Source organism: Pyrgilauda ruficollis, unplaced genomic scaffold (assembly GCF_017590135.1).
Source record: "Pyrgilauda ruficollis isolate IOZ18807 unplaced genomic scaffold, ASM1759013v1 scaffold29, whole genome shotgun sequence".
NCBI classification, from domain to species: domain Eukaryota; kingdom Metazoa; phylum Chordata; class Aves; order Passeriformes; family Passeridae; genus Pyrgilauda; species Pyrgilauda ruficollis.
This window is the reverse complement of record NW_024524266.1, coordinates 8,163,769-8,185,072: the sequence shown is the minus strand read 5'-3', so window position 1 is coordinate 8,185,072 and position 21,304 is coordinate 8,163,769. Positions and strand designations below refer to the sequence as shown.

Sequence of the window (21,304 nt, the reverse complement as noted above, 5' to 3'; positions counted from 1 at the left end):
GAATGATGTGGGGCTGTTTGAAAACACTTGTATAAATATGTTCACTTCAGGTTCATTTTTAAAACTGACATGTACAGTACAACAGATTGCTTTGTACCTTTTTTTCCCCCATTTCAGCTTTGGTTTTCTATTAAACCACCAAATGGCAGATTTTCACCCAATTTCCCAGAACTAGAAATGACAGTTAAAAGCAAAAAGGATGCAGGATAATTACTTTCCTTCAGTTTTATTCTAACACTGAAGTCCCAGTTGCAGTGCTCTTATCTGCTATTATTGCTGGGCATTGGTAGCAATGGTGAAATAGTTAAAGGCTTTTTGTGATGTAGCAGTAAGCAGAATTGTTGAACAAGCACAATAGCCTTGATAAAATTCTCAGAGGAGGGGAATGCTTTCTGCAGTTGGCAAAGTATGTGCTTGTTTGTTAGATAAAATGTAATTTCACTTCTGGTTTAATCTCTTCACAGAATTCTTGCATTTCAATCCATTTTTTGCGAGTCTGAATTACAAAATATTCTGCCTTCATCACCAAATTCATGTATAAACAATGACACCTGAAAATTTAAATATTTGCACATGAAAAATAAGGTGTAATGTGACCACTGTTAGTTTTAGAGCTAAACCCTTGCACTGGAGATTATCTAGTAGAATAAAATAAAAGAAAACATTTTTCACAAGAACAGCATATTGGGAACTAGCTGTGGTTTCACAGATCTGTTTTCCTTAATCAGCAAAACTTCCTGCTGTTTTGGGATCCTAGATTTAGAAGTGACCAAGAGACAGCACAAGGAGATGGTAAATCACAAAAAATGGTTAAGACAATAGTGTTGAAATATTAACAGCAGATTCTGTCTAATGGAGCACTGGAACTAGCAAGAGCACACACAACAACACATAGGTGTCAGCTTTCAAATTTGGAACAAATCAAAATCATCCAATAAAGAAGGACTACCACATGTTTTCTGGGTTTAGCTCTTTGTTCTCCTGGGTTATTTGTGGGATCCCTAAATTTTGCATTTAAAGAAGACACTTATCTGCAGAATGTTGATTTAATTAAAGAAAAAAAAATCCACTAAAAATAAATATACTCAAGATCTCCAATTGGTAAATTAGTCAGAGGTTTTGTGTCATTTTAAAGGAACTGAAGATTTAGCCTCACTCTGAAAAGCAGATCTCAGTTTTATGGTGTGTGCTTGCTCCATGCATATGAAAAATCCACAGATCCACACAAAATACTGCAGAACTTAACCAGCAAAGCTCAGCTTTTCATTTTCTGACAGATTGTAGAATCTCCCCATGCAGCCTGTTGGCACACTAGAGCAAAGGACTCAATTAAATACTTTATATTAGATTCTGAGACACACTTGTAACCTTGCTCACGTACTGACCTCTACATGCATTTACACAAAAAATAGCAAATAAAACATGACCCCAGTGAGCAAGAAGCTCTAAAATTGTATATTGGACACAATATTTATCACAGAGGGAAAGATAACTCCTAAGTCAGAGACTTGCATTTGCCTCTCCCTCCTTCAAACGTGCATAACCACAGTGACATCCACCATGTGAATAAGTGCAACCCACAGCTCTCACAGAACATCACATAAATGCTCAATGCATGGCAGATCTATGCATAAATGTAAAAATGACACTGGTACATAACTTTAAATGATGTAAGAAAACCAATATTTGCTCCAGTCAGTATGAAATGTGACCATTTTATAAGCAGGAGGATTTTATAAGTTTAGTGGATGACAATCCCTTCTTGAAATGCTTAAATCATTTTTATCTAGGAATGCATGCATTGAAGAAACCACTAATATCAGCCTCTGATTTCCTCCTAGAATGCCAGTTTATGTTGAGAATTGATTTTTTAATCCACTGCGAAGTCACATGTTTGAATTATTTTTACTTTGTATGTATTCAATTTTCTTTTCTAATTTACAGCTCCAAGAGTCAAACTGAGTCTTTGTGATAGCACAGTTGCAGCTCTTTGCCTAGAAAACTGGAACTGGAGACAGAATTATGCCCTGTGGGCAGCCTCACTGCCTCTGAGCAGGTCTTAGAGTCACCTCCTGTAACCTATTTGTCTTTAAGATTAACAAACGTGTAACAGGGTGAAATGAAACAAGAGTTTGGATCCCACCTCATCTACAATTAATTTCTTCTAATCCCTGTTGGCATGGCATGTGAATAAGAGTGAGAAGGAAAAAACTAATTTCTTTCCCTAAATACAACAGGTTTGAGCTTAATCACGCACAAACAGCAGATGTAGGTAAGAAAATTCTTGTATAGCTAATTGTCTGGGAAAAAAAAAAAAGTAAATTTTGAATATTTCTGTATTATGATGAGCTTTTTAGTACATTTCATATTGCATGTTTGGGATGGGATTTACCTCACACTGCTTCAGACATCTGACTTTCAGACTGGTCAGCCTGGCATTGCTGGTTGACACTTGAAACAAGAGGTCACCTAACCTGCCCCACATACCTATGTGAGTGTCAGAAGAGTTTGGCAGTGGAGGTGCCTCCCTCTCTCAGGTGGCTAGAAAGACAGTCCAAAACGACTTTCAGACACCTCAGTTTTGACAGCTGAATCTCACTCAGGTTTACAAGTCAGTTGTTTACTTTCTGATTTAAAATTATTGCTAAAAAAACAGATGCAGATAATAAAATAGCCATTGCAAGTAAAAATAGCAAAAATTTCTCTGGCTTTCTCTGAACAACTTCAGAAATGCAAATGCAAATAGAACACAATTTCTTTCCATTTTGGGCTATTTTTCTTCAGTCTGCTATTACAAACCACAGCTGAAAAATTTCCCTCTATTCATAATTACACAGAGCTACACATTCATGTTTTCAGTGCATGTTTAGAATCATAGAATCATGAAGTTGTTAAGGCTGGAAAAGACCTTTAAGATCATCAAGTCAAACTTTCAGTGCAGCACCACACCATATTCACTATTAAAACATGTTCTCAAGTGCCACATCCACACGTTTTTTGAACACTTCCAGGGTTGGTGACTCGACCTCTTCCTGGACAGTCTGTCCCAAAGCTTTTCAACCCTTTCTGTGAAAAAAATCTTTCCTGATATCTCATCTAAACCTCCCTTGGTGCACCTTGTGATCATTTCCTCTTGTCCTGTCACTTGTCCCCTGGGTAAAGAGGCTGACCCACCTGGCTGCAGCCTCCTTTCAGGCAGCAATAAGGTCCCAGCTCAGCCTCCTTTTCTCCAGATTAAACACCCCCAGCTCCCTCGGCTGCTCCACATCAGACTTGTGCTCCAGACCTTTCCCCAGCTCTTTTTCCAGGCATGCTGCAGCACCTCAGCATCTTTCTTGTAGCAAGGGGCCCAAAACTGAACACAAGATTGGATGTGTGGCCTCAACATCACCAGTGACATACATCATTAGTGGATTGTAAACTATTAAAAGTCTTGTTATATATTTCTTCCTCTCTTCACCCTGCCCCATCTGTTAAACAGTTTTTTATTTTTTCTTTTTTATCTTGCATAGCTGAACAAGTGACTTTTTACATTGGTACAGTTCCCCTAACCCAAAAGGAGTTCTACATTTTGAAATTTTTACTATTTTAACATTGTCTTATTCACTTCAATTGGTGTTAGAAATTATTGCCTATCCACTTTGTTCATGAAGAGCTTTTTCTCTCTCAGACTAATGCTGTCACTGGAACTTTTCTGTCTTATAATTAAAGAAACTCATAAATTTACATGTACCATACCAATCCACATTGTTCCCATTTGATGATATAAAGAGTTCTTAAAAATTCTGACTTCACCTCTCCCATACACCCAAATCACCACTTGTTTGTCTGGCTGGAACCTGGGAGGCTTGCAGGCAATCACACTTTTCCCAGCTGCCCAAGACTCTACCGCTACTTAAGTGGCTAAAATGAATATAAACTACCGTTTTCACAACCCTGTCTGATACTCCTTCTAAGTTACCACTCATTTTAATGAAACTTTTCCGTTTTTATTTCAAGAGGAACAGAAAGGGACTGGCAATGGAGTATCAGCTCTGGAAAGCTGTGGGGAAAAGATGAATATGACTACTGAGACTATAAACAGAACAAAGGAGGAGGAGCAGGAAGAAGGAAGCTATTATCAAGAGTTTCCACAGTAGCGTACTTGTGGTTACTGTATTTTAAAAGATTATATTGGCACAGTGAGAAAGATGCAAGACTGAAGGCTGACAAAGACATTGAATGAGTGAGAGACAAAAGAAGCTCAATTTGTAGTTTACAAACAACAAAAAAAAGTTCAGAAGGTCGCTTGGTTTCATCATAGGATTTCCTGGATGAGAAGACAGTGGGTCTGAACAGCATTTGGAGACCAAATAAGAATTGCATAGCAAGGAACACTGGCTGGAGGGTAAAGCCAGAGAATCCTCTCTTTAAAAACACTTTCCTTTAAGAGTGTGCCCAGGTAGTTATTGAAATAAAATTCCAAATTCCATTTACAAAAGAAGACTGCACACTTTCAAGACAAGCTGAAGCTGAATACAGAATATCTATAAAACACAACTGTAGCAGAAATAGGATGCAAAAAACTAGTGTTATCCTGGAAAATCACATTGGCCCTTCTGGAGCTGGAAAATTATTTCTACAAGTCACTAAGCCACATCAGAATTCAAACAGTCCAAACTATGCCCCAGTAACTTGAAGCTTCATATGCTGGCTACAAAGAGCATGGCTGGAGCTCAATGTGAGGCAGTTTGATTTTATTCTCTTCTTCTCAGCGTTTGTGTGCCTGAGCTTGATCTCGTGTGGTAACTTTTTAATTAGAGCAGTTTTTCTCTGAACCCTTAGTATTATTCATGCTTGAAAAGCACCTACCAGTATCTGAGTAAATATTAGATCTGAGTAGGATGCAGTTTTTTCCCTTCCCTCAAGATTTTTGACATTTCAGAAATGTATCCAAAATTAGAATAAAAAATGAAAATGCAAAAAAAGTCACAAACCACAAAGTTGGGGGTTTTAAATAATGTTAATTGAATAATTTCTATAATTTCCTTTTTCATGTCAAGCCTTTCAGATATTTTTAAACTGGTTAAAATTTTGATTTCCAGGTATTGAGGCATTTCAATAATGATAATAATAATAAAGATGTTTTGAAGAAATCTGACAGTGGTGGCTGGAAGTCAACAGAAATTATTTGGGGAATTTTTCCAACAAATGAAAATATTATGCTAAAATATCCTTTTCATAGCTCCAACAAAGGGATATGTTTTACAAAAAGCAGTTCCTCAGAGAAAATGCCTGACCCCACATAAAGTGTTTGTCACTGCTGGAGCACAGATCTTATACAATGTGTACTACACAAAGAGGAGAAAGGAAGAACTATTTGTTTGATTTTAGCTATAAACTGCAGAATTCATTTTTAGCTGAAGATAGCATATCTGAAAATTCTCTTTCATTCTCTCTTCAGGGTATTTTTCACTTGCCTTTTCTTTAGAAGAGCATCTCAAAAGAGTATAAATTGAAAAAAAAATCACAATGAGAACAGCAGCTAGTAGTGCCAAGGGTGTATTTTAAAAGTCTCTTTCACAGATGGCAGACAGAGGAGCTGGGTAAGATGATTTTGAACTCTGCTGTGGACAACAGCTGCTATAGAAAACACCTTGCTTTAACAAAGAGGGAAGTACATCTGGAGGAAGTCTGTCTAATCACAGAAATCATGAATGAAACTGGCCAGATGAACTGCCATGAAGCGCAGTTCCCATATTCAGGCAATGCACAGCCTTTAATGAGATATGTCTTTCAATTTGGGAAAAGCTTTTACTGAAACCTCATTAATGTAAGAAGCTAATCCACTCTTATAACTGCACTCACCAAGAGAATTTTACCTTTGAACAATTCACCCTGACATCATTTGCCAGGCTACAGGTCTTTCCTGGAAGGATGTGTAGTACACATTTTTTTAACTTGTGAAACATCTGTTTGCTGTTCCAGTCAATGCAGACTGTCCCAGTCTGTTCCAGCTGTGCAGCTCACACATAACACTTCTACCATGAGCAATGCAGTGTTTATCCTGATCCTAACGGGGCACTGGAAAATTGCTAGGAAAAAAAAGTCTCATTTACCAAAAATCCCCAAGAATACACAGTTAAAATCAACACAACACCATTCCTAAAACATGAGAAATGAACCAGCTTCAGAGGGAATAATTAACCATTAAGAGAATAATTATGTGTTTTTCTTCCCTCTCACTAGATGGGGTAGATAAAGAAAAGATATCAAAAAAAAAAAAAAACAAAAAAAAACCAAAAAAACAAACAAAAAAAAAAAAAAAAAAAAAAAAAAAACAAAAAAAAACCAAACAAACAAACAAAAAAAAAACCAAACAAAAAAAACCCCACCACATTTCTTCCTAGAGTGGTATTTTATCCTTTTTGAGATACATAAAACCAGTGTTGGGATGGAGTTTTTTTCATATCCAGGCATAGATATATAAATGAGTTGATCTATGCTATTTTCATAACATAACCCTGTCATCCTTGACTTTGGGGAGCCCTGGCAAAAATAAGGGCAGCAGTAAAGGCTGAGCATCTGAATGCTTTAAGTCACATCATTCCCAGTGACAGGATTTTGTTTTCATTCTGAGCAGATTCTGTTTGTGCTAGAATGTTCAGGAGACAGCAAAATGCAGCCAACAAACTCATAAAATAGATCCTGTCAGACAACTACAGCTTCCTTTAAAAAGCAAGTGAGTGTCTTTATTATTTGAATTAGAAAAAGAAACAGAACAGAGTGTCTAACTCTAAAGAGCTTTTATTATAATCCTGACATTTCGGCTGCTTCACTTTCTTAATTTTTCATATTTTCTTTGTCAGTTCTATGGAAAATCAAAGTGTTTTTAAGTAATTTTTTTATGAGCAGAGCACACTCAAGCATAAAGTGTGGTGTGGTCCAGGAGGGTGCTACTCTCATTGCAGTCTGTCACCAATCTAATATGGTTCCCTCAGAAATTAAGTGATGATTTCAAGTTGATCATCCCTTAAGAAATGGATGGACATCAGTGCCTCAGGACCACAGATAAATTTAAACAGTAAAACTGTTAACAAAATTTTAGTGCAAACCAATCAATATGTTGTTCCAATTGCTATTAGACACACAAAGGAAAATGCCCTTCTGCAGGAAAGAGACAGAAAATGCAATACTTTGCATCAATGAAGTAATTAAAAGCAATTTTTAGTTTATCAGTATACAGAAAGGTTTCTCCAATAAGTGGCAAATATTGATATATTCTCCTTATAAGTGTCATTATCAATAACTATTTGTGACATAATTGTACTATCTTTTCTGTGAATCACTGAGCTGAGCAACATTTGTTATGTATTCTCCCTTTTTCTTAACTTACACTTTCTGCTGTGACTGACTCATTATGTTCCTCTCTAGATGTACTGAAAGCTCTGGCTCTGTTCTCCAGAGCCTTAACCTTTGGTGGAATGAGGGAAGACAGCACACCATGTCTGTTTCCACAGGCAGGGCAGCCTAACACCAGATAGGAGCTACTGAGGATCAAAGCTTTTTATTCTCATGCTCCCTTTTCTTTGAGACAAGATATCTCAATTAACCCCAAGCTTCTAGGAAGAGGAAATAAGAAGAAAAATACACTATTTCATAACGGTTTAAAACTTTAAGACAAGGGTTTGTGAATAAGGACACATCCTAGAATGCATGCCTTAAAAACCAAAATTATATCATTTTCTTGGTAACACCTAGTTTAGAATTGTTTCATTTCCAAAGCTGATCTTAATTCAGCAAAGACTATTGTGCCACACTATTGGTGAATTAAAGTTGTAGTTTTGTCATAACACAGATATTTTATGTAAAAACAAGACACACTGGGTCATTTAGTTCCTGCTCCTGCGAAGTTTGTTTGATGCATCCATGAAAAAGTAAATTGTCTTCCTCTCTCTTCCTTGCAGGGAAGTGGGTGAGAAGACAGAATTAATACTTTTAGGTATCAATATCAACAAGTAATTCTTTTTTCCCATGAAAATGTTTCCCAAAGGGAAAAGAAAGATCTGTCATTCAAGTAACAGAATTCAAATGTCTCCATTGTCACTCAGCTTTTGGGAGTAAGATGTCAATGGCCCAGCTGCTTCAGCAGCCACGTGCAGTGAGCACTGATATGCAGACTGGAAGGCAGCAGCCTTGAGGTAAACTGCAAATGAAAACGGTTTTCACAGACTCCAGGGGGTCCCATCAACATTATTTCAAATGAAATATTAACAGAATATATTCATAAGTAATAGTTCTAGATGATCTAATAGAGTCAAGTCTTGCAATTACTTGAAACGCATGAGCCACAACAGAGCAAGTCATTGCTTCAGAGTGAGTTTGCAGTGCTTATGTCTGTGAAAGAGCAGCAGAAGGCACTCCTCAGAGAGACACTAAAAGCCACCAGAAAATCCTGAAGGGTGTGACAATGAAGCTGAAGGCTCCAGTATCGTGCCAGGGTTATGAAACAATCAGCAGACTGGTGTGCACAATAACTTCAACCCTTCTTTGATGCTCAAAATAGGCTCTGCTGAATGCCAGCCCTCCCAGATGAATGCATTATGAAACCTGCTGAGGAAGTGCCAGGAGTACTCAAGCTACATCCCAGAGGTATTCAGACACATCTTATTGCATATTTTTAGCTGTCACACATGACAGCAACTACTGCTTTTGTTGTACAGTAAATACCACCATCTTCACTATAGTGAAAAGTAAACTTTGAAGTTTAGATGAGTACAGCGGAAAAGGTGACTGATTTACTCAGTCATTCATTTTTCACTTCCATAGAGTAGAATCTGCTGTAGATCCTAAGGTATTGGTATCAATCAGACAACAACAGCAGTCATATCTCATCAGTCAGTTTTGCACAGAATGAAGGACAGAGGGAAACTCTAGAACCCACACATTACATCATTGTAAGACCCAAAGAATATCCAGGGTACCACATACCCACAGCCAAACTCCACAGAATAATGTGACAATTTCTAGCATCAGATTTAGGTGCTGTATTTTAACTTGTATATTGTTCTTCCTGCTGCTTTTCTTACAAGTAGCATGGGTTCTGCTGGGTTTTGTCTTCTTGCCTATGCAGAATACTGAATACTTCAGTTTTATACAGCTAGAAACAGCTGTGGAATGGAAGAAAAAGAATTCTTCCTATTATGGATGCATGATCGCAGCATGTGAACTGTGTCAAAGATCATCCAACATCATTTTAATTGAGATTTCTGCTCCCAGTGAAGTTGTAACTGCACAGGCTAGCTCTGTAAGAACCTACCTGGGTCTCAAAAGTGCAAAATTTTCAAAAAAACAAGGTGTCTTTAACAAGACCAGCTGCTGTACCTGGAAGTAGCAGAGAAGTTTCTGGGCACCACAGATTCTTTTAAGTGGGGACAAGGATGTATTTTCAAGCTGGCACTAACATGGCCACAGTGCTATAAATATTTTAAGAGGCTGGAAAGTTCTCTCTGGTACTCCACGTATCATCTGATGTATGCACCACGTCTCCCACTGCCATTCTAACAAACTCCTGCCCTCAAGCACATACATAATATCCTGCTTCAAAACCTCTATTGAGAAAACATGCTTAAAGGGAGACAAAATAAGAATAAAGAAATGACATATGAACATCTGTAGAGCAGAACCAGAAAACACCTTTCCTGAACTATGAGTAGGTACTTATAAACTACTTGTCAGGAATAATTTTTTTCCTAGCATTTTGTAGGATTTTTATTTGCACACAAAAGTCTCTATTTAGTGCCAATCAGTTTTTACCCATTTAATTGTTTCAATAAGTCACAGTATGCAAACAAATGTCCACTTACTTAAAGGCTTTTTTACTTTTGGAACTTTTTTGTTGAAAATTAGGTTCAGTCGGTATGATTTCCTTCATCATACAGAGTAGAACAGATTTCTATATCCAGATTCAAATACTGTATGGAATACACCAATGGATATTGAAAATATTGTCTCAATACAAAAATTAGTTTTACTTATCTTTGTCAACCTCCCAAAAAAAGAGTTAAGGTAGGTTTCAAGATCTCTTAATATTAGTAAGAAGGAATATATGTTGTATGTCAAAACTACAATGTGAACAGAAAAGTTATATAAGAATGCTGGAAATTAACAAAACTAAAACATTTCCATGCAGGCACATGACTGAAGAGTAGCTCCTCATGGTTACCTGACAAAGCAGCCTGACTGCCCAAGAGTTTGGACAGGGTACCCTCTTTCACTCTTTCAGAAAATTGACAACCAGTAAAATACTCGAGGGTCCTGAATAATTTTTTTTAAACTGAAAGTTGAAATTTGTTTACAGTAACATTATCAGGATACATAAATATGTGATGTAGACCAGACACATTAAAGTATCAAGGTTTAGGACCATTAGGACTCCAGCAGGAATTTGTAAACAGCTTATAACAATTGGGTTGTCTTAATCACTTAAGCAGTGTATAAAATGCTCAGACACCCACATAATCCAAGTGCCAATTAACAAATCTCATGATTGCCAAATTACTTCCACATTTCCTCTTCAGATCCGGAGACTAGACTAAAAGTAATTCGTCAAAAATTTGCTTCCATTCCAAATTACTTCATTATTGCTTTTTTACCATCATGCTGCACCAGAATGTATCATCTCTGTGCTTTGCTAATGAAACAGTAAGCAATCACCTTTGGTGCCCTACTTCCTATGAAAGCAAATGTACACAAAACAGAACAAAATCATCACTGATAATAGCATCTATTCCTTTGTCCTGATTGGTATTTCTCCTCATTTATTTTTTTTCCCCTCTTATTATGGTATCATTTTAACCTTAATTAAAAAAAAAAAATCAATCAGAAGTGCCATATTCTTGTATCTTCTTTACTTGATAGCTTCTGACATTCAAAAAAAGAAAACTGGCCTGCCAGAAGTCAAAGAATCTGTAAAAGTCTCCAAATATGCGGGGGATAGCGGATGACACATAAAAACAGTCATTTACTGCCAAAGGGGATAGACTTCTTTGGCTTTGGTTTTTCAAGTCTCTGTACCTATGCTTTTATTCCATTTGGTAATATATGGAGTGATTTAAAGCAAAATGAAGTGAATGAAAGGACTCCCAGAAGTTTTGGTGAGCTTTGAATGAGACTTTTTTCTGCACAGATTGTTCCCCAGGGACAGAAAGTGCATTCATTAAGCACTGTGCATTAAAGCAACACAATATGAATACTATGCAACTGTGTAAAATACAGTTGCCATCACTTGACTTAAAATATCCTGAAATGTTTTGCTTTATGGCATTAAAAGTAACTCATTTTCTTGGACTGTTGTTGCTAAGGTTTGGTTTATGTAAGTGTTTTAAGAAGAAAGCAGTCTGAAAAATACACAACTAGCACAGCAGAGAACTCATTATTCTTTCAAATGCTTCTTTTGAAAATCCTTTCAAACTTTTTATTCTGTTGATTCAACAGGAGAGCCATTTACAAGTAAAAAGAACAGCAAGCAAATGGTGCTTCAAAGCTCTGAAGAAAATAACTGTTTTGTAACACTTCTTAACAATTCTGCACTACTGGCCCTTGAATTCCCCCCGCTTTACTCCCCCAGCTCACACACACCTGAGACTGTAAGTCAAGTCAGATGTCCTGGTGTCCCTGGTGGTGCCCAGACAACGCTCAGTCCCTGTTTTGATGGATACGTGGTGCCCTCTGGGTCCGTGGGACTGGTGCTTCCAGAGGACAAGCAGGGCCCTGCCTGGCTGTACAGTCAGCCAGGTTCACAACTGGTGCACCCCGGAGCTCCTCTGCAGAGGTAAAGCCCAGCACAGCCCAGGCGCAGGGAATGTCCCTGGCCCATGCCCAGGACTCGCACAGCAGGCTCAGGGTTACCTGGAGATTTCTCTGTGGCTGTGTGGTCGCAGTGTTGGCCCAGCTGGAGCTCAGGACCTCTGCTCAGCTGGCTGATCAGCAAGAGCCACCGGTGCAGCTGGGTGCACAAACATTACCCAGATGGAGTCTCTAAGTGGAAAGTGATGACGTGACCAGGGAATTCAGACATAAGAGTATCAGATGTGGGTAAGACTTATACATATGAACATGTGGGAAGAGGAAATTATCATAGAAATCCTGCTATTTTGGATCACCATTCCTGGGCATCCCAGTGATGGATTAGTCAAACTTGAAGTAGGGAATTCCATCCCAGCTTTCTGGATCAGTTCTTTACCACCCCCTAACACAGGACAATTCTACATTACAGGACCCCTCACAAGTTCTCTGTAACATACACAAAATAATTTCATCACTTTAAAAGTGAATGGCTCCATGGTAAATATTTCTTAGAATTTCACCCCATATTAAAGCATTACAAAATACTCCAAATATAATAATCCCACAGAAATACTACAGAATTTACCAAAGAAATATATTTAATTTAGAAGTGTACATTCTAGATAATTCTCTTATATGCAGCGAATATGAGATTCAGATTGAATTAATTTCATTTCCTTTCTTTTCCTTTCTTTTCTTTTCAGCAATCTCAATCTTATGGTTAATTTTCAACAGCTGAGTGCCTAATGTCTGTGTGGCCATGACCTACTATTATGAAATCAGTGTATGGAAATTAATGTTAGTCATTAATATGGAAAATAGTGATTTTAAGCAACAGAACATTGTTGTGTTATCTTACACCAGGGTTGAGAACAATATGTAGGTAATTGCTTCTAAACAGTAACACTTTAGTCATTTAGATAGTGACTTGGAAACAGACAAAAACCCTAAGGAATCTTATCACAACTTTTCTTTGTCTTTCTTAGGTAAAGAAATTATTCCCATTAAAGTTGGCAAGTTGTGATACTTTGTCGTTTTCTGTGGTAAAGCTCTATTAAAATAGAGAAGAATGGAAATAAACTCTTGCCTTGAAACTGGGTAAATTAAAGTTAAATTGCATAAATCTATATTAATAAGTACAGGACACAAAGAAGGATGGGGAAATTATATTGTATTCAATCCTAGGCTGCTTTCACAAAGCGAAGTTGCATCTGTGTTTTTCAGTATTCTTGCAAAAAAAAACCAAACCCTCCTGAAATATCTTATTCTGTTAGACATTCATGCTAGGAGCAACATTTAAATGGATGTTTCATTGGCAGCCTAACTTTCTGTGTCTTGGCAATATGTAGACAGGGCTTAGAAAACCATTATTTTTAAACAGAGATTTTGAGGCTTCAGGTCTGATACTGTTTTGATTCAATTCTTTTCATATTTTTATTTCTAGGTGCATTTCCGCTGGACAGATTTTATTAATAAATACAATTTTCATATTAAGTTACAGATGGGGTTTTAAAACAGCTAAATGCCTGGAACAGCAATAGCAAGAAAATCTTGTTTCTATGTATAAGGAATCAGGTAGTGGTGATTCAGGACCTGAATGGAGCCCATGTTTCTCCAAGCACCTGAATCATCCAAGGTGGGAGTCAGCTGGCTGGAATGCTGGCATTTACTTAGAATCACATTTTTAAGTCAAGTGACACACCTTCAAAAGCCCCCACAGGGATTAACTAACATATAGAGATCAAAGCTATAAAATAGAGCCCAGCTGAATTACACAGGAAAAATACAACAGCCTGACTGAAATGTGTACTGGGCTTTCTGGTGAGATACTTTTCTTAGTGCCTGTTTTCTGGCAAAGGAACACAGCAGAAGATGGAGTATGGGCAGAGCACCACCATTCTCTGACAGCTGATGAGATAAATGTATTTAATCCTGAGGCTGGAGAAGAACCTCTCCAATAATCAACATATCACGGTCAACATATTTTGCATCTTCTCATTCTTCCACTGAGCAAATACTTCTCTACTCAAACACAACAGGATGCAAAAGGGAAAACATTTCAGCTGGATCAAAGGCCTATGAGGAAAACACCTTCTAAAGCATTTGGGGCACACCAACACTGCAGAGCCTTTTGTCAGGGCTTGTTTGCCCAGGAGGAAATGTGGGTGGGAATCTCCACTACAGTGATTCTATTATCTATACTTCTCAAGCCAGATAATTTATAATAAACTTGGAATATTTCACATGGATTCATGTTGTGCCATCTAGACACAGTCTTCAGCAACTCCGAACTTGCTATTTAAAGAGCCTATATGCTTCTTGTCAAGATTATTTTTTCAGAAATTCTTTTCAGAATGTTCACTGGTAATATGGACTGAATTGTCTGAAGGAACACTTAATAAATTTTCAATTTGAAACTCTGAGTTAATATATGAGAGGCTTTCAGTTTGCATGGAAAATGATGCTTCTCTCCAAGTGAATAAGGGAAGCTGAACTAAATGTACTCACCAGATTTTTAAGTGATACTTTCTCTTTACTAACAAAGAAGTAAGACAATCCGTGCACGTTTTGAGTTTCCCTATATTTTTGAAGTTTCCCTCCACTTGAACAACTTGCATATTTGGAATGAGACTAAATGTGATACTGAGGGTGAAGCACCGCAATATAGAGCCTGCTTTCTTGGAATGGATCATGAACAACAAACACTCAAAATTTGTGCTTTTCATTGATACTATGATCCCAGTCCCTTTGATACCGGACTGCTGGAAAAGGACTCTTCAGGGAGTGTATCTCATAATTCCTTAGACTATTGCAAACCTACCCACCTCTGAGCTCCCTTCCAGAAAATTGTATAAAACCTGAGCTTGCACATTAAATTATGCTGGGAATGCTATTATCAGAAGCATTTGGGCTGTGCCTGTGCTGAAAAGAGCTGTCAGCCTGACTACACAGAGAATCCAGTCTGTAATCTGTAAATTCATCTACAGCATCTGGCCAGGATTAAAAAGACCACAAAATTTGAATGAGAGGATATTTTTGTGCATAGATAGGATGAAGGTCTTCAGATGACACCAGAATGAGTGGAATATGGAAAAATTCTGCTGTTAAACAAAGACACCAGCAGTTCCACACTAAAAAGTTTCACCAAAGAAATCTTTTAGTTGCATATATGTTACATACATGTATTTTATATATACATTTCTGGGGTATATATTTATATATTCATTGGACTAAGTGCCATATCTAGAAACATCAAGATATATGACAGTCTAACAGTCTAGTGTTTTTAAAGTCCCCAGTCTGAAAGAAATCCAGTAAGATATCTAAATACCTCATAAAATCTGGTTTCTAAACACTCAAAAATAAGTATCAAAACCAGTAGAAACTCATTAAAAATTCATACTGCTGAACTATTCAGCCATCCACCAAAACAGGAAAAACATTCCTTAATTCAAATGCAAGGAAGGGTATTGCAAATTTAACATCGCACTGTTACCACTTTCTCATCTATCCTTATCAGATGCATATTTACACAGATCTTCCTGAAATTTAAAAGGGTAGCACAAACATTTCTTATTAAGAGCAAATTCATGGTATAAAATTATTTCCTTACTTTTGGGAGGGAAGCTCTCGATCCTGAGCTTTGTGTGGTCATTGTCAAAACTGTAGTGATGCCCAGTGCAACTCTGGCTGGAGCAGCATCCATGTTGATCCAGAAAGAAACCCAGGATAAAATGACAATCAGCAGGCTAGGAATGTACATCTGGATTAAATAGTATCCCATCTGACGCTCCAAATGAAACTTGACTTCAATGCATGTAAACTTTCCTAGAACATGAAATTACTTTCATAAATGCTTTTTGCACATTTTTATCTTGTTTGCTGAACATAAGTTAGATGTGTGACCTGTTTCCTAACCTAATACTGTAAGCAAATCCTGATACACAAACACTAGTCAGCCACTTGTTGCATACTATCTTGGGGGAAGCATGGGACCACTGAAGTATACTGTGCCCAGTTCTTCATATCAACTGAGAAAATTAATATTATCACAATTGTTTCACCTCCAGAAAATGCAATGTAATGTTTCTTTTCTCAGCATTCAGTGAGCTTTTACTTTAGTCAAATATAATGTCAAGTAAAGGGGACAGCATTTTGGTCTTTTAGAGGCATGAGATTAAGCAATTGTGTTTGAGCAGACAAATTGTAACCTACTGCTCTTACAGTCCCAGGGTAGATCACAATCCTCATTCTGACAACGTCATTTGCCTCTGTCTGTGGATTATGTTTCACAGCAGAATCAACTCAAAGTCTACTTTGAATTTGCTAAAAGTCTGACTCCAGGAAACCTAAACCAATCTCTCGTGGAACTGAGAGATTCTTCAAACAAGCGACAGCTGGGGCACAGCAGACCCGGGGGACAGAGGTTTCAGCTTGCCTGACAGTGGAAGGAGTTGTACAGCAGGAGATGCAGAGTCCTGAGCTGCAACAGCTCATCAGCTACTAATGCAATCACTCTGTGCTGCTTCAGAATTACTCTGGGTTAGGTACTCACTCCAGGCAGAAAACAGGAACTACAGGAAAGCCTCTCATTCCTAAAGTGTCATGCTAATGGTTTCTAACCCTTTTGTGTTGATTGGAAAATGAATGAAGATGAATTTTCCCTCGTTCACCCTTTCAGGGGAAATTAGACTGTTTGCTCCTTTTTGTGATGTCCCTATATTTTCCTGCTGGTCTACAATGCTGAATGGTAGGTGCAAGAGTCAGCACAAAGGGGAGTGCAGAGGCTGTTTGACAAAGGAGTGGGCACTGAATAATATCCTCTGACAGCCCAGGAGTTCTAAAATGAGTGAGCTGTGACTTGAAAGGCAGACGCTGAGACCTGGGCAGAGGCTGTTCCTGGCCAGTCTGCCCATACAGAACGGGACTGGGAAGGGCTGTGGTGGCCACCTGTGGCAGCAGTGGCATGAGCAGCACCACCTGTCACAGGCTCTCCAGACTTTTGTGGCACAGCCTGGACAGTGAGTTCAGGAGAAGGCTGAGTAATACGTTTTATCCACATTTTAATTTCACACTAAACCTAAAGGAGAAGACTACAGAGAAGACAGGAGTGGGAGTGCCAATCACAAAGTTTTCCTTCCTTGGTACTTTGGGCTCCAAAATGAGAGGTTGCATTTATAAAAATTAAACCAAACAATTTTCATAACAAATAAATGTGACATTATTTTTGGCAGAGACAGAACATCTCTCATTGTATTATTTCACAGACTGAAACAAATGTATTTGCTGCAACCAGATCAGCTCTTATGCTGAAATGATGAAAAAGCTATTTTAGATGAGAGGGATTATATTTAATCCCAGAAAGCACCCAGAAAACTATTCTCAAAATGCTGTCCCCATTAAATAAACTCCAAGCAGCTAAATCAAAATTTTAACAGTTTCCTCTTCCCTGTAAAGCTAAAACGACAAAACACAGCATTATAGACTCCTAAACAGCAAATGAAAGAACAAAACTTAAAAGAGTATTAAACAAACAATTTCCCAACATTCTATGTCCATCCACTATTCAGATCAGCAATGAAAACATTGTCTTTTCACATGCTACATCTCATAAATTAGACTACATATAAAAGCTGGTGAAAATTTAATATTTTACCACATTGGAAATATGATATGCTGGAGAAATAAACTAGGTTCAGAAAAATCAGTACTTTAAAATTGATTAATCAATATTTAATAAAAGAGTGTTTTTCAAAATGTTTCATTTTCAGAATATCAAAACAATTAGATATTTTATCTGTTTTTTAATATTTTAAATATTTCAATGATTTTAAGGACATTAGAACATTTCAATGAAATTATAGTGAACTTTGAAATTAAATCTTTCAGAATAATAACAGAGAGAAAATTTCTTTCTATTCAGATTTAAAAATAAGTGTGACTGAATCAAATGTTAATTTCTTCTTTTTTTTTTTTTTAATTTTACCCATATTTTTCCATTACAAATTGACAATAGATACCATTGGAACAACTGATAAAAAAAAATAGAATAATGCTCACCAGTGTTGTAATGTTTTGTGCAATAACCAAGTTCTTTATCTTCTTTTAAAATAAACTGTGGCAAGGTCAAACCCTCTGCAACTTGCACAGGTCCATCACTTAGCCACTCAAATATTAGATCATTCATGGTGTAGCCAACTGTAATAAAGGAATCAGAGTTTATTAGATGGCAACTGACCAGAAAAGAGCAAATGTCTGAGAAGCATGTCTTTTATTGCAACATGTGTTATCTCAGTTACATTTTCAAACTGTTTAATTAACAGCACAATTCCTCCTGGTTTTCAGTTGCTATAACTGCATCATTACTCTATTAAAAGCAAGAGTAAACACTGTTGTATTCTGAAGTACTGCCCTGGTTTGCCATCAAAACATAACTTTGCTGGCACAAACCAGTCTAAGATTCTCTGGGCACAAAGGCAGGTGGCAGCCCACAGTTCATAGCCATACAGCTAAATCCTTTCTCCCCTAAATTTAAAAACAAACAAACAAAAACAACAGGAAAAAAAAATAAATAAGGGTTTAGCACACTAGCTTAGCTATCACTAACAGGAATTCTGCTTCGTTGGGTATTTCACTTCCATTGCCCAAAAGTGAGCCTAACTCTGTTGGACGTAGTAAATCTCTGGCTACGTAATAATTGTTCTCACTTTTCTGAGATCTAGTAATTTCTCCCACACAGGGTGGAGAATACAGGGAGAATTGCTGTATTTACCCCTGGAAGTGATGCAACTCTGATGGGTAAGGTGATGTGACCCAGGAGGGAGAAAGATAAGGGAGCAGGAGCAGCACAGAAACAGGCAACCCTCACATTATGATGATAAACATAATTCCCTTACAAAACAGGAATACTGAGTCTCACCACACAAATGTGGTGATGTAAATACAATCTAATTACGGAATGTTAGGGTAAAAACTTGTTATTTGATAAATATGGCAATTGGTCACTCACAGCTCTCAAGCTGCATTGTACATGTCTGTACATCCATAGGAAAATTCTTCAAGTCCATGGGACAGGACAAGGTTAAAGTAAGTCTAAAATTAGAAGGGAAAAAAATATGTTAGACATCTACAGGTTTCCTCTAAAGCCCCATACTTGGAGTTCAAAGGATCAAGACCAAATCTTAACACCTCAAAGGTTGGGCTCATCTCCCCTTTGAGCTGTGGAGACAAAATATGTGAACAAAGCAGGCACTCACAGCCTGCCCTGGCTGAGCAGAGCAGAGGCAGAGAAGACAACACCAGGTTAGTAAGATGCTCTCCAATAACGCACCAGTGAATGTTTTGTGCACAATACTGAACCAAATAATCCAAAAGCTGAAATGTCTGGTCATGGGACATATGGTTTTAAGTTTTATCTTGGAAAAGCAAAAAAAAAAGAGGAAACAACAACCATGGGGTTTTAACAGAGTGCTTCTGTTCTGTTGGAATGAGTCCCATTTCCAAGCCTTCATTCTTACTGCTCAGCCACTAAAAGAAGGAAAAAAACATTATTCAGTAAAAAAAAATCACATTGCATTAAAGGAGTACAGATAGAAGAAAGTAAGCCTAAAGGAACATAATCATACAAAATATATTTCTCTTTTAATTTTTCAGTTGTTATTGTCCCAGATAAAGCATAACTTTACTTAAATGGGAATACTTTTAATGTTTCTTTCTTTCTTCCTTTTTTTTTTTAGTTGATTTACCCTTTTAACATTTGATTGAAATCTATTTCAAGACTGTCTCTTCTGGGGTTTTTTTTCTTTTTTTTGCATGAGAAGAAACCATTTTTAGCTAACGAAGATATTGAGATGGCCTAATTACAAACAACTAGCTTTGATAAACAGTATAAATATTAGGACTTTGTTTTAAATAATATTTTTAAAGTACATTTTTATTTCTGATTACATTCAGCACAAAAAAACCCTACTCTGAAACAAAGAATGCAAAAAAAAAGCCTCTCTGCGCCCATTTATTATGAAGGGCAGTAACAAGTCTGATTTGAAGGGACAGAAACATTGACACATTATAATGACAATAATTTTTTCATTATGTCAGTGGACCCACAGGTCACCTGTTTAAAAGTATCACCTTGAAACAGTGCTCTCCCACAAATGTATGTGATTTCTACAGAGAAATACTTGACTAAATTCTCTCTCCAAAGATAATTTTGTGGTTCTTATCACATACAACTGATTCAAGGTCTTTCAGTCTATTTCTTCACCATGTGAAGTTTCAGAGACCACCTGACTGGTGGTCTAGCCATAAAATCACTGTGACAAAAAGATGATATTTAGGTAACTGAAATCAAAATAGTCTCACCCTGATCTAAGATCACATTCAACATCACTGCTGTTGCCTACAGGTGGGCTACCTAGAAAAAGTTACACTATTTTCATCTTGACACAGTCTTCAGCAAACAAGATGATAGTATCAGGAAAGTAGAGATCACATTTATGTGGCAGTGAGATGAAGTCCCCAGTCTCAACATCTCCATAGGAAATAAATTCACATTTAACCTTTGGGATCAAATAGCAGAAGTATTAAAAAAGTAAAATTTTCACCTAGAGAAAAATGTTTATCTAGTAGGTGTGTAAGTGTCATTGAAAATCTGTCCTTTCCTGATTTAAATATTTTAAGTCCTTGCAAATGTTAACTAGTCTCATTTTCGCTAGGTAATTTCCTGCATTAAAGATTGAGCTAATTAAGTTGCTAATCCCCAGCATTAACAAAACAGTGCCTCGGTCTCTTTCCTGAAACATTGCTATATCAAACTCCGTAGTTTTCAGTCATCTTCTAAATATGGCTTAGATGTTTTAAGCTCTTTTCAAACATGCCTTTATGCAAATGCAGCCTTTGTAAATATGTAATTTGTTTGCATTCATTGAAGTAGGCATGGTCTATTCACCCCTTGGATTTTACTGACTGTGAGGTGTGGACTGCACACTGGCTGGGTTTCCTTTCTTCTTCAGCCCTTTCTACTCCCCAAAAATGCAAGTAATTTGGGGGTTTGACTACACACATGGTCAGGAAGACCCCTTGTTATTTTAATATCAAATTTATGAGAAAGCAAATACACCCAGTTGCAGCTTTCAAGATTCACAAGGAAAAAAAAAATCTATCTCCACTGATATAAGGCAGGTATATCTTTTTTTTTTTCCCTGGAGGTGAGATGAGAAAATTATGTAGGCTCATTTTGTAGGTCCACATAAAGCCTAATGTCCTACTTTCTCTTCCTAATAGTTGTCTTTCACAAAGACTTAATTATTCTCTTCTCACCCTCTGAAAAATGAAAAATAATTTCTATTCACTGTGTTGATGAGAGTAGCTCAAGACATCATATTTATAGTTAGTTAAAGTTTTACCTCCACCTCAGCACAGTAACCATTCAGAATTAACATCTTTACCTCTAGTCCCTTTTAGCAGCAGTAATGCAAGT

At 37.2% G+C, this 21,304-nt stretch overlaps 1 protein-coding gene across 2 annotated transcripts in view; it reads right to left on the bottom strand.

The window, feature by feature from the left end:
- Positions 1–21,304, bottom strand: part of GLRA2 (glycine receptor alpha 2) — a 121,352-nt gene that overhangs the window by 58,133 nt on the left and 41,915 nt on the right. For both annotated transcript variants that reach the window (XM_041472385.1, XM_041472386.1), the window contains exons 5-7: positions 18,836–18,918; positions 17,887–18,024; positions 15,440–15,654 (exon numbers count right to left, since the gene is read on the bottom strand). In XM_041472385.1, the coding sequence (XP_041328319.1) occupies positions 15,440–15,654; positions 17,887–18,024; positions 18,836–18,918 (436 nt within the window). The remainder of the gene's footprint in view (positions 1–15,439; positions 15,655–17,886; positions 18,025–18,835; positions 18,919–21,304) is intronic.